At 46.7% G+C, this 13,850-nt stretch overlaps 1 protein-coding gene across 1 annotated transcript; it reads left to right on the top strand.

Annotated features, from left to right (window-relative positions):
- The first annotated feature begins 1,074 nt into the window (after nucleotides 1-1,074).
- On the top strand, nucleotides 1,075-12,378 carry SDR9C7 (short chain dehydrogenase/reductase family 9C member 7). Its single transcript, XM_009247937.3, has 4 exons — nucleotides 1,075-1,522; nucleotides 5,034-5,292; nucleotides 5,965-6,128; nucleotides 11,457-12,378. Exons 1-4 carry the CDS (start codon nucleotides 1,222-1,224, stop codon nucleotides 11,672-11,674), a joined length of 942 nt encoding a protein of 313 aa, XP_009246212.1. The 5' UTR covers nucleotides 1,075-1,221; the 3' UTR covers nucleotides 11,675-12,378.
- Nucleotides 12,379-13,850: the final 1,472 nt, after the last annotated feature.

Below are 13,850 nucleotides of genomic sequence, written 5' to 3'. Positions count from 1 at the left end.
GTCAGACTCGCTAAGCCATGAAGGTGTGAGCTGGGACCAGGCTCCAAGGAATGGTGACACTAGATGTTGATCCAAAGAACCACAGAGGCTCCAGCATCATTCCCCTGCATCTTGTGCAATTCTGGGCGTGGCCCCTCACTACTCACACCTCTGGTTTCCTTATTTCCTTTCCTTTACCACCTTCCCTCTTAGCTTTCTGTAAATTATTTGCTAAATTGCCTAGAATCTCTTCTTTTCCTCCAAGTCCCGACCCTGGGAATTTTCTATGTCTCTGGCCCCAGTTCTCTGCTCCTCCTATATCTCATCCCCTCTTACAGTCAAGGCCTCTGCCCAGACGATTCCCTCAGCTGCCCAGTGAACTCATGATCCCTCCTCATCATCTTGCCCAGAGCTGCTCACTTGTGACCTAAGTATCACCCCCACAGTGCGTCAGGCCTGAGTCCCCCAGGTCTTTCTGCTTTCTGGTGGCTAAGCTTCACATACCAGCCTCCCCTATAGGAGGGCCCTGCTGCCTCTAGCCTCAGGACAACGGAGGTACATCCACCCTAGGAGAAATCCACTGCTTTTCATCCTCTCTCTTGATGGAGACTTACTTAAGAATTCCAGAGAGCTGACGACCTGCAACTTGTTTCTCTTGGGGTTTGGAAGGTTCAGAACCAATGTTGTTTGTTTTACATTAATAAATTTGTCTTGAGTATTTTCCCTGAAAATAAACTTATTTACATAACTGCACTCATGACAAAGGATTTTGATCCCTGGAGACCAAAATCCCCAGGCTGGGTTGGGGGCAGGGTGGGGACAGGATTTCTAGGGGAGCTGTCTGGGGTGAGTCCTCATCTTTCATTTGCCTCCCTTACACCACCTGGATGAGCCACCACTCATCACCAACATTACAAGTGGATTATTTCCCATTCTTGGCAGCTTTACCCATCAGGGCAGGTGGAGAGAGGGAGGCAGCTACCAGGGCTGTCAGAGGTGACAAGGCTTCAGGTTGGACTTGAATTTCTTGCATCTGGGCTAATTGCTGTGGTGATGCATCCACCTATAAAAATTACAGCGTGGCTCACCCAGGGACCTAGATTTGTTGCAAGCTGTGGGAGGAAGGAGAGTTCTTCTTCCAGGTGGGTTCCCGCAGACTGCCTGCTAGGGCTCAGAGGACCAGCTTCTTCCCTGCTGTCTCCTGAGCCCAGTCCCTCTTGGCCATCACATTCCCCTTGCCCTATGGCGGCCCTCACAGACCTCTCATTTATGTATCGCTGGTTCAAGAACTGCAATCTGGTCGGCAACCTCTCAGAGAAGTACGTCTTCATCACAGGCTGTGACTCTGGCTTCGGGAACCTGCTGGCCAAACAGCTGGTTGATCGGGGCATGCAGGTGCTGGCTGCTTGCTTCACTGAGGAGGGAGCCCAGAAACTTCAGCAGGATACCTCCTATCGGCTGCAGACCACCCTACTGGACGTCACCAAGAGCGAAAGCATCAAGGCGGCGGCCCAGTGGGTGAGGGACAAAGTGGGTGAACAAGGTGGGGTGAATTACATTCTTTGGCTTTCTTGGTTTCTCCTTCCTCTTCCTCTCTCCCGAAGCATCTGACAGTATCAGAGACCCTGATGTCCAGATTGGGTGGGGGGGTGACGTAGGGAAAGGTCCCTGACTCAATCTGATTGGAAGCCACTGCATGGTTTGGCCTGTTCACATGAAGGGGTGATTTCCCAAGGAAGTTTTCTGTCCTGGAAACTCAGAGAAACAGGAAAGAGGTCTCAATAGGAAGTGAGGGGGGAAGATGTGTTCTGTGTGTCCAAACCTCTAAAAATGGACGTGCCTGGCCGGGCGTGGTGGCTCACGCCTATGAGCCCAGCACTTTGGAAGGCCGAGGTGGGAGGATCATGAGGTCAAGAGATCGAGACCATCCCGGCCAACATGGTGAAACCCCATCTCTACTAAAAAGTATAAAAATTACCTGGGTGTGGTGGCACGTGCCTGTAGTCCCAGCTACTCAGGAGGCTGAGGCAGGAGAATCACTTGAACCCGGGAGGTGGAGGTTGCAGTGAGCCAAGATTGCACCACTGCACTCCAGCCTCGTGACAGAGCAAGACTCCATCTCAAAAAGAAAAAAAAAGGATGTACCTCTCTGATGTTTCAGCAGTCCTAACCATCAGCTCCTGGGGAAATACAAACACATTTCTTGTTGGGATCAGGATGTGGGAGGGGGAATGAGACAGGAGGTTGGATCCCATGAGTGGGTGCAGTTTTTCTCCTTGACTACGTCAGGCAGGGGAGAAAGAGATCTGGTCTCTTCTTGACATCATGGTGGATGTTGATTTGACTTCAGGGCAAGTATGTATGTCAGAGTAGCTGCTCCTATTGGGAAAGGAAGCTGTGGACTGGGGCTGGCCCAGGACTGTGTGGGAACCTGCCTCATGCACTTCTAGCACACAGGGTGTGGGCCCAGGAACAGGAGGAACAGGATGGCTGAGTTGCAGAAGCAGCAGACTAGAGGAAGTCCTCCCTCCTAAAGGAACTAGTCTGGAGCCCATGCGCGGGTCAGGGCAACAGAGCCCTGGAGCCAGGGGGATCCAGACAGTAACTTCCTGCTTGATTCCTCTCCTTAGCACTTATCACTAGTCAATACACAATAGATTTTACTTATTTATTGTCTGTTTCCTCTGCTAGAATAAAGCTTCCTGGGGACAAGGATTTTTGTCCCTTTTATTTACTGTACATCCTTAGTACCTAGAATAATGTCTGGCACCTAGTAAGGTACTGAATAAATAGTTTTTGAGTGAGCTAATTAATTAATAATTCAGCAAGAGTGAGCCTCTGTCTTCAGCAGGCTGTCTCAGCCAGTTCCCTACATTCAGCCTTGAGCCACTTGCCTTAATACCTCACTTAGCCTGTGAGTTTCCTGTTGCTATTGTAACAAATAACACAACTGTAGGGTCTGAAGACAATACAAACATATTATCTTGTAGTTGTGGAGGAGTGATGTCCAAAATAGGCCTCACTGATCTAAAATCAAAGTCAGCAGAGCTGTGTTCCTTCTGGAGGCTGTAGAGGAGAATCCGTCTCATTGCCTTTTCCAGCTTCCAGAGGCAGCTGGCATCCCCTGGCTCCTGGCCTGCTATCTCCATCTTCAAGGCCCGCAAGGTTGGGCCCAGTCTTTTTCACACTTTTCTCAATCTCTCTGATTCTCCGGTTTCTGCCTCTTTCCACTTAGAAGGACTCGTGATTATATTGGGCTCACCAGGTTAATCCAGGATAATTTCCCTGTGTTAGCTTCCTCCCTAACTTTAAGGACAATTAATTAGCAACCTCCATTCCACCTGCAACCTTAATTCCACTTTACCATGTAATCCAGCAGATTCACAGGTTCCAGAGATAATGAGGATGGGGACATCTTTGGGGGACCATTATTTTGCCTAAGCCACTTGGCAATATCCTGGTCTAAGAAACACTGGGAACTAGGGTGGGTAGGGGGATGGGAGAGGATGTTCTTTTGTGCTTTCTCCTTGCTCCTGAATGGAGAAAGGCAGGGAGATTGGGTAGAGGCAAGGCTTGAGTGGGGACCCCAGCCCTAGAGGGAGGGGTGGACTAGGATTTATGTTTGTGTTGAGACCTGCCCTCAGGAGACAGTGGGATGCGCCTGCAGAGTATCTTGGGGCTGCTGAGGCTGGGGCTGTGGTGGGAATCACCAGGGCAGTAGGGCTTGGGGAATCCTCGCATGAAGGAGCTGGAAGGGGTCCTTGAGGAGCGTTTAGAGGGGTTTACAGTGTGTCTTTAGCATCACCCTCCCTCTGGTGGAATTTTTTTAGAACCCCAATATGTAAAACAAATGAAAGGAGAGTTTCTCCTGCATTTTTCTCCCCCTAGAAGGCTTGCAAAATACAGCCTGGAAGCAACTGTTTTTGTCCAATCTGATGAAGAGCCTGAGGCCCAGAGAGGGAAGTGACTTGTTCAAGGCTGGAGTTAAAACAAGGACTGGACCTGAAGCTCTTCAACCCTGGGCCCCTGCAGAGTTGAATGACAACACTTAGCATTATTTCTTTCCATTTGTACCAACCTAATTGAAATATCTCAAGGATAGTCCTCATCACATTTTCCATAATTATTTTATTTAAATATTTTATATATTTATTTATAAATATTATTATTTCCTTCTAGGCTTGTGAGTTCCTTGAGGGATAAGATGCTGTGTTGTTCATTTTATGTCTCCTTTGCCCTGTATTTTGCTTTATTTTATTTTATATAATTTTATTTCATTTTATTTTTAGAGACAGAGTCTCACTCTGTCACCCAGGCTGGAGTGCAATGGCACAATTATAGCTCACTGTAACCTCGAACAAGGTAACCTGTAACCTGGGCTCAAGTGATTCTCCCACCTCAGCCTCCCAAGTAGCTAGAACTACAGGCACGTACCACCATGCCTGTCTAATTTTTTTTTTCTTTTTTTGTAGAGACGGGGGTCTTTCTCTGTTGCTCAGGCTGGTCTCAAACTCCTGGCCTCAAGTGATCCTCCCACCTCAGCCTCTCAAAGGGTTGTGATTACAAGTGTGAGTCACTGCACCTGGCCTCCTTCACCCTGTAATTGTCACAGACTAGATAAATGCATGAATAAAAGTGTGAAGATGAATGAATGAATGGATTGATTTTGGTAGTATGTGAAATGCAGTTGGTTACACTTAAGTGAACAGAGAGGGAGAAGCATGATGGGGAAGGGATCTAAACATTAATTCATTGATATGAAAATGAAACTCTTATCCCAAAGCTGATAGCTGAAATGCTGTTACCTATCACCTCAATTGTAGCTGGTACAGAGCGCCAGCTAGCCGGCAGACTCTATGTGAATCAGGAAAAAAGTGTCCCTTCAGGGAAAATGAGTTAGTAAAAGACACACCTTCCTTTTATGTTATAGCCTGACCGGGTTGTGTCTTGTGCACCTGCTCAACCATCCTTGAGGGCCCTGAGCCGGTGGGGAGCAGAACTTGGTTCTTTCCCAGGCCCACTGATGATTTTTGTGTGGTTCATCTCACCCCCAGGCCTCTGGGCCCTGGTCAACAATGCTGGTGTGGGCCTGCCCAGTGGTCCTAACGAATGGCTGACCAAGGAGGACTTTGTGAAGGTGATTAATGTGAACCTGGTGGGACTGATCGAAGTGACCCTTCACGTGCTGCCCATGGTCAAGAGAGCCCGGGGCAGGGTTGTCAACATGTCCAGCTCTGGTGGTCGTGTGGCTGTCATTGGTGGTGGCTACTGTGTCTCCAAGTTTGGCGTTGAGGCCTTCTCTGACAGCATCAGGTAACTGGGACCTGGTACTAAACTATTCTGGGTAGAAATCCCAGGGATTACAGAGGTTTGGGAGTGACAGCATGTGGGCAGGGGAATTCTGCAGACAGGAAGCTAACACAATAGCAGAAGGAAGGTTAGACCTCAAGGTGCTTTCTCCAAGGACCAAGAGAAGGGATGAGGAGAAGAGGTAGGGTGGAAATACAAGGCATCAGGTGGGCCTTCCCTTGAGCAGCACCAGGGTGAGTGAAACCCTGTTTGGGCCTGTGAGAGGGGGGAGAGTCCCCCAAACAGACAGACAGGCCTGGAGGCACAGGTCCCCTCTGGGAGGTCCTTAGAGGCGCATGCAGGCCTTGTGTAGACCCACACCCTTCACCATGTGGTTGTTGAGTGAGGGGTTGCTAATGGGAGGGACCTGGTGTGAGGCAAGGCTTTGGCCTAGATTCTCTATTGACATCTTCCCGCTGGTTATGCCTAATGCAAATTGCCCAGAGACTGCTGGGCCAGTTTTGGAAAGGGCTGAGTCCCTAAGGAAGGGCTTCTTTGCACAAAGGCAATGCCAGGGCCAAGTACAGGGGTGGGGGAAGCATCTCTAGGTTCCTGAAAGACAAGCCCATCCAGAGGTGACTCTCCCTGATGATTGTCATCTTGGGGCCCAGACTGACTGCAACTCTTCTTTCCCAGGCGTGAGCTCTACTACTTTGGGGTGAAGGTCTGCATCATTGAGCCAGGGAACTATCGGACAGCCATTCTCGGCAAGGAGAACCTGGAGTCACGCATGCGAAAGCTTTGGGAGAGGCTGCCTCAGGAGACCCGGGACAGCTACGGAGAGGATTATTTCCGCATCTGTAAGTTCCTGGGGCAGGAGAGGGGTCTCTGAGGGGGACGAGTGGGTCTTGGGGTCATTAGCTGGCTTTCCGTTTACAGATGGCGAGACAAAATGCAGAGGAGTTCAGGACCCAAGGTCACATAGTGGCAGAGCTGGGGTTTGAGAATAGAGAGCAAGTGGCAGAATCATCACTTCTGGAGCGGCCCAGGGAGTTAAGGGCAATTCAGCCCACTCCTGGCATCTACCCCGACAGCATCATGATGCAGGGGAATCAGGTGAAAATGCACTGAGATAAATACAGCAAAGAGATCAAGGGCATGGCTGCTGGAGCCAGACTGCCTGGGTTCAAATCCTGGCTCTACTACTTACCAGCTAGGAGACTTTGGACCTATTACCTAGTTTTCCCATGCCTCAGTTTTCTTATTTACAAAATGGAGCTAAAGATAGTGCCTCCCTCATGGGGTTGCTATGAGGGTTAGTATGTGTGAAGTACTTTGCACATTCCGAGTGCTTGTTAATAAAGAAGAAAATGAGCACATGGGGATTTAAAAGGGAGGGTCTCTAGGCAACTCTCTTTCTCTCCCTGAGCTGAGGGTCTCCTGTGAATCATAGGTGTTTTTGGAGGGTAGAGGTGGGACACGGCAGCTGTTCACCCTGCTGCCCCAAAACTTTGTGCCACAAAAGTTGTCTGCTGGACGTCATACGTCAACAGAGCATAAAGCCAAGACAGCCATTTTTTTCACTTAATACATACACACTTTATTGCATTTTTGTTTTTTGTTTTTGTTTTGAATCAGAAATACAAAGCACGCAAGGCTGCCATGTCCCAAGCTTGTGTGGGGCTGGAGAGCTGGAGCAGACACAGCAGTATGCCTGCCCTTCACTGCCTGTAGCAGTGGCCCAGTAGGGGAGACAAACATTAATAAAAACACATGTGTTTATGGTAGATGTGGATAAGTGCTACCGAGGAGAAACGGGGTTGTGAAAGAAGAATGGAGCAGGAAGTTGCAGTCCCAATTCAGACTATGGTGAAGGGGAGAGCTTCTCTGAGTTGACTTTGAGGAGGAATAAGAGTTAGGTGTTGCTGGGAAGGGGAAAGAGGGGATGGGTAGGGACTTTTTTTCTGCAAGAAGGCTCTGAGGCAGAAAACTCCATTTGAGGAACTTTAAAGAAACCAGCAGGTGGGAAGCAATGGGAGGTAGCTGGGGTATATGGAATAAATTAGAGCATCAAAGCACACTGAGGATTAAGGGGTGAGGGAGAGAAAGCCATCAAGGGTGAGTGCTAGCTTTACAGCTTGAAGAACATGGTGAATGGAGGTGTCTTCATTCATTGATTTAGGGAAGCCTCAGGGAAAAATGTTTGGAGTACTCCTTAGATCAATTCATCTTTTAGTGCTAGACATGTTAGGATTCTGTGAGAAGAAAATGTCTAAGGATTTACACTAGTTGGGACTTAGTGACAGAAGATCCAATGCAAATTATTTAAGCAGAAAAGGAATTTCTTGCCTCATCTGACTAAAAAGTTGAGCAAGATAAGCTTCAGGTACAACCTGACCCAGACTGCAAATGATGTTGCTAGGACCTGGTTCCACCCATTTCTTCGCTCTGCTTCTTTTACACTCACTCTGGTCTCTAAGCTCTCTCCCCTGTGGGAGCCACATTGCTGCAACCTCTCTTCACTTCCACCTAGGGTGAGGTCTGCTGGGAAAATAGGAGACTTATTTCCAGTACCTCTCCCAAAAGTCCTAATGTACACTCCGACTTGGAGGACCTATGGTGACCGCATCATGGGGGACCACAGGATGAACCCAACCCTAAACCAATCACTGCACCCAGGGGAATGTGAAGGTGTGATTGGCTCAGGCTGGGCCGTGTGCTCTGCCCAGACCAATAGACACAGTGTTGGGGAGACATAGGTCCCCAAAGGGAAATCTGCAGCTGTTGGGAACAAGGAGAGTAGATGTTAGCATTTGTGGGGAAGAATATTTATCCTCTGTGTGCTCATTCTTAGCAAAGAGTAGTTCAAATTATTTGTGGAGCTGCTCGGAGGCTGGGGTGAAATGGATTCAGCCAGTGTCTGGAAACCTCACAAAGTCATTTTCTGAGTAAGCACTCAGGGTGAACAGAGCTTGTAGCATCTTTAGTGTGGTCCATGAAAGAATACGTATAAAGGCAAAATTCTCTGAAAACCTTGTCTAAAAGCTGTTATTGTACTAAAGAATAGTAAGGATTGGGTTTATAAAATATCTTAGGCCAATTCACCTGTAGTCCACACCATAATTTCAGAGGAAAATTTTCAGGCAGTGGTCAACTACATTTAGATAAATGTTTTCCCAGGTAGTTATACTAGAATTTTCACTTCAGTTGCCCAGTGTTGACTGGGATACAGAGATGAGACAGTCTCCAGGAAACTAGCAGGGAAGATGTGAAAGTAAATACACCACCACATGAAGAATCTTGCTATAATGGATATGCATACAAAACAAAGCAGCAATGCAGACTTCATTCTGCTGTCACAGAAGCCTTACAGAGGTGACAGTTAATGCCTTAGTGAGTTTTGAAGGATGAATAGGAGTACACCAAAAGGGAAAGAGATGGCAGATGTTTCACACAAGAGGAAGGGTGTGAGCAACATTTTGGTGACCTGACATAGCATCACATGCTTTTGGAGGCAGTGCAGATTCAGGCTTGTATTCCAGCAGTCCCTCTAATCATGTTGTATAGCTCTCCAAAGTTGTTTATCCATTTATAAAGTACAATTCCTCTCTCATGGATTGTTAGGAGAATTAAACAGAAATGCAAAGTACTCAGCTCTGCTACAGTAAGAGCTGAACAAACCTTTGCCATTGCCATTGTAGTCTGGCAGAAGTGCTGTGGGTGATGATTGAGGAGGGGAGAGATTAGGAGTCAGATCATAAAATGCTTTGATTGCTATAGTAGGGAGCGTGGCTCTTATCCTAAAGGCATTAGAGAGCCTTGTAAATGGCTCTGAAATGAAGGATCAGATTTGTGTCATCGTGGGAAGGATAAAAAGGCCACCTGGGAGACTACTGCAGAAACCCAGTGAAGGAACGATAAAGACATGAAGTTGTAAGTCATGATGGTTCTGGTAGTGGGGGGTGGCTGTGCGACAGACAGAAGAGATATTTAGGAGTAGTCCTAGAGCATCGCTGGGTACAAACTCAGCAAGTTGCTGTGACTGACCAAACAGGTCCCTGGCTTGTAACCCCTAGGACCAGGCCTGATACTTTATAGACTTTGTCTTGCTTAATTCTCCCAATAACAAAAACGTTTTCCCAGGTGCCCAACTCCAAAGCCTATGTCCTTCCTCACTGTGAAGGAGAGTGACAAGGCTGGATGGGTCCTTCAGTCTCCCTTCCCACTCCATGCCTAGCAGGGTGCCCAGCACTGAATGGCAGCTAATAGCTATTTGAGAAAACAATGAAAGCAAGCGCCTCATACTGTTCCCCATGTCTGGGGTAACTTCTCCCACCCCACTGCCTGTGCAAGCCCTCCCCACCTCTCAGAACCCAGTCCCCAGCCCATCTCACCATGTCAGCTTGCTCCACCTCCTCACCCAACAAAGGTTTCCCTGGCGCCGAGGGGGCAGAGACAGCCCCCTGGGCATCCTGAATGATTCCTTCGACCCTCAGCCCTGCTGCTGGTGGCCTCTGTGCCAGCTCTACGGTCAGAGGTCAGGGTGTGGCTTCCTAAGACATTACTGCTTTATGGACAGTCTGGCTTTAAGTTAGTGTGACTCTTGTTGAGATCCCAAAATGTAGTTTGGCTTTTCCCCTGCATCAGTTTTCTTTCCAGGAAACAGAAAATAGAGTTTCTCGGAGTCTGGGGTGAAGGGGACTGAAGTGACATTGCCCCATTCTCACCAACCACCCACAAAGGTCCTGGCCCCAAGCGGGTGAATTCCTTGCCTGCCTGGACCATTCTCAAAGTCAGGGCAACTTTGGCTTCCTCTCCATTTTCAAGTTTTCATCCCTTATCAGGGCAGTCTGACTTTGAAGCACCATTGTCCCCAGAGTCCTCAGGGCTCTCAATGAAGCATGAATCCCCCTGTCCTGGGGTGAGGATGCAGATGAGGGCCTGGTGGGTGTGTGGTGTGGCCCTTCTCCCATTTATGTCATGAGCTTTGGCAGACTTGTACCATTTGGGTGCTCTGTCCCCATCTCCACCCCTGTGGGTCAATGCAAACAGAACAGCCCCTCACATTTGTGAGGGCCCCATGAGGTGCTTGTCTATGCCTTAGATTATTTGAGTCCACAATGGCCTTATGACTGAGGTAGGGGCTGTATTACTATTTTTAAATAATATTTTCTCCTGCATGTTTTTGTTTAAATGTGGGAACCCTAGGAAGTACATAGAAGGAAAAAAAAAGGGCTGTCTTCCCATCATGTTTGCGATTCTGTACTCCCCCAGTGTCTACCCTGCTATTAATCATCTTTGTTATTCTCCAGGACAGATATTTTTTGAGATGGAGTCTCACTCTGTTGCCCAGGCTGGAATGCAGTGGCGCGATCTTGGGTCACTGCAACCTCCCCCTCCCAAGTTCAAGTGATTCTCATGCCTCAGCCTCCCAAGTAGCTGCGATTATAGGCACGCGCCACCATGCTCAGCTAATTTTTGTATTTTTAGTAGAGACAAGGTGTTACCACGTTGGCCAGGCTGGTCTCGAACTCCTGACCTCAGGTGATTGGCCTGGCTTGGAATCTCAAAGTACCGGGATTACAGGCCTGAGCCACTACGCCCAAACTTTAGGAAAGATAGTATTATCTCCATTTTATAGATAATAAAAGTTTAAGCTCAAAGTCATATAACTAATAAGTGGCACAGTTATAAGAAGAATGTGCACAGTTCTTCTCATCACCAGTCTAACGCAATAGCGGGAATTCAATGCACAACTGTTGAATTCAGAAAGATAAATAAGATTATTTATTTATTTATTTATTTATTTTGAGACAGCGTATCATTCTGTCTCCCAGGCTGGAGTGCAGTGGTGTGACCTCAGCTCACTAAAACCTCCGCCTCCCGGGTTCAAGTGGTTCCCATACCTCAGCCTCCTGAGTAGCTGGGATTACAGGCATGTGCCACCAAGCCCAGCTGATGTTTATATTTTTAGTAAAGATGGGGTTTCACCATGTTGGCCAGGCTAAGATTATTTATAATAGTCTTATAAATGTGTGTTTGTATAAGGGACCACCTGGAGGGTGTGGCAGACTTGCCTGAAATGTTAGATCAGGGATCTGATGGAAACGGAACTTGGACAGAATTTGGAAGAAACCATCTTTTATGAAGAATAACAGAGCCTTTTTCCCCTCTCTGCCCTCAAACAGATACTGACAAGTTAAAAAACATAATGCAGGTGGCAGAGCCCAGAGTCAGAGATGTCATCAACAGCATGGAGCATGCTATTGTTTCCCGGAGCCCTCGCATCCGCTACAACCCTGGCCTGGATGCCAAACTCCTCTACATCCCTCTGGCTAAGTTGCCCACCCCTGTGACAGATTTCATCCTAAGCCGGTACCTTCCAAGGCCAGCAGACAGTGTCTAAACTGGGGAGGCTCAATGGGTCAGTGGAGCCTAGAAGTTGGGGAGGAAGGAAGGACCGTGGGGTCACAAAAGGTGGTATCGGATATCCTGGGGGCACTGGCTGCAAAGGACGCTTGGCTCAGCTGACATCCACTGCTGTCGAATTTACCAGTAACTTCTAACCAAAGATGAATGCCTCTTCCCACCCTCTGGGACCCCACAGAAACCTGAGGTGGTCTTTGCAGGTTCAGCGATCTGCAGCAATGGCTCCAAGGACGTCTGTCACCCAATCAGGATACGGCTTTTTCTGCTCCTGGAAAAGTCATGGAGAAGAAAACTAGCTCCTGTGGAATCATGAGCCCCTTTCAGTTATCACTGCCACTGAGAAATACTGTGGGATAATCTCGCCTCCAGGAGAATCTAACCGCCTTCCTACTGGGTCGCTCAATATGCATAACTTCATTCACATAACCCATTACTGAAGTATGCAGTAGGGCAGATAGGGAGTGCAAGATTAAATCAGACAAAAGTTTAAAATATTTTCTTTCTTTTTAGATTCTTCTATCTATAGGTGATTGGGATCCACATGAAATAACATTCATTTATTTAATCACCATTAAGTAATTTTTCAAATATTTATTGAGTGCCTACTACCTACCAGGTACTTTGTAGGTGTTGGGGGAATATAAAGATGATTAAACCATGGTCTTGGTTTTTTATTGTTTATTTTGTGTTTTGCTTTGCTTTGTTTTAGCACAATATCTAGTAGCTGACTTAGGACAAACAGTGATAGAAGGAATAGAAATCAGAATACAAATTTTTAGAGCTATGAAGGAGGTCTTCATCCAATACTTCACAAGCTTGGCGGTACCTTGTAATCACCCAGTTAATTAAAAAATACAGACTCCTGTGCCAAGATTAGAAAATCTGATTCAGTAGGACTGAGACAAGGTCCAGAAATATGTGTTTATAACAAGGACTTATATGATTCTGATGCACCTGAGCAACTTGGAGCCACCAATAGTTCCATAGAATAAGTAACTTAACACTCAGAGGGGGAAGTGACCTACCTAAGCCCCCAGTTTAGTAACTAAGACAAGGATAGAAATGAAGCATTCGGACTCCCAGACCAGGATTATTTTTCAGTTATAGGAAAATCAATTTCTCAAATTAGTAACATTGTCAAATAAGTCATTGAACTAATTTTTTTTTTAAAAAAGGCTTAAACTCCTGGGTCATATGAAGTTCTGTTGAAGAGACTTTTTTTTTATCTTGATAAATGGTCATGTAATAAAGGTCAAATGTGATTTTTTTAACTAAAATATCTTTAATTTGGGTCTCTTCAACATCTGAAAATAATAAAATATAATCCAGGTACATCTGCAAAGACTCTTTCCAAATAAGGTAACACTCACGGGTTCCAGGGGTTAGCTTGTAGATATATCTTTAGGGAGCTACTGTGCAACTCACTACAGTTTGTTGTTTGCAGCACTTCTATTCCTGGCACCAAATTCTAAATCAGATAGAATGCATTCAACAAAAAGTAACAGAAAAACCAACTCACACTGGCTTAGACAATGAAGAGTGAGGGCAGGGCCCAGTGGCTGAATGATGGCATTGAGGCTGTAGGCTCTTTCTACTTCTTTGCTCCGCTGCCCACAGTTTTAGCTTTACCCTTTGTTGTTGTGTGACTGCCAGGCAAAGGGAACTCTACATTTCCTCATTCACAACTTACAGAAGAAGAAAGAGCCTGCCTTTCCACAGCATTCAACACTGAAGAAGTTTCTTTCTTTTTTTTAAATTATTATTATTATACTTTAAGTTTTAGGGTACATGTGCACAATGTGCAGGTTTGTTACATATGTATACATGTGCCATGTTGATGTGCTGCACCCATTAACTCGTCATTTAGCATTAGGTATATCTCCTAATGCTATCCCTCTCCCCTACCCCCACCCCACAACAGTCCCTGAAGTGTGATGTTCCCCTTCGTGTGTCCATGTGTTCTCGTTGTTCAATTCCCCCTATGAGTGAGAACATGCAGTGTTTGGTTTTTTGTCCTTGCAATAGTTTGCTGAGAATGATGGTTTCCAGTTTCATCCATGTTCCTACAAAGGACATGAACTCTTCATTTTTTATGGCTGCATAGTATTCCATGGTGTATATGTGCTACATTTTCTTAATCCAGTCTATCATTG

This window comes from Pongo abelii, chromosome 10 (genome assembly GCF_028885655.2).
Source record: "Pongo abelii isolate AG06213 chromosome 10, NHGRI_mPonAbe1-v2.0_pri, whole genome shotgun sequence".
Lineage (NCBI taxonomy): Eukaryota > Metazoa > Chordata > Mammalia > Primates > Hominidae > Pongo > Pongo abelii.
This window is presented reverse-complemented; position numbering and strand designations above follow the sequence as displayed.

Coding starts and splice junctions, on each gene's coding strand:
- SDR9C7 (XM_009247937.3), top strand. CDS start 1,222: ATGGCGGCCCTCACAGACCTCTCATTTATGTATCGCTGGTTCAAGAAC. Junction 1,523..5,033: donor GGACAAAGTGGGTGAACAAG/GTGGGGTGAATT, acceptor TCTCACCCCCAG/GCCTCTGGGCCCTGGTCAAC. Junction 5,293..5,964: donor GCCTTCTCTGACAGCATCAG/GTAACTGGGACC, acceptor CTTCTTTCCCAG/GCGTGAGCTCTACTACTTTG.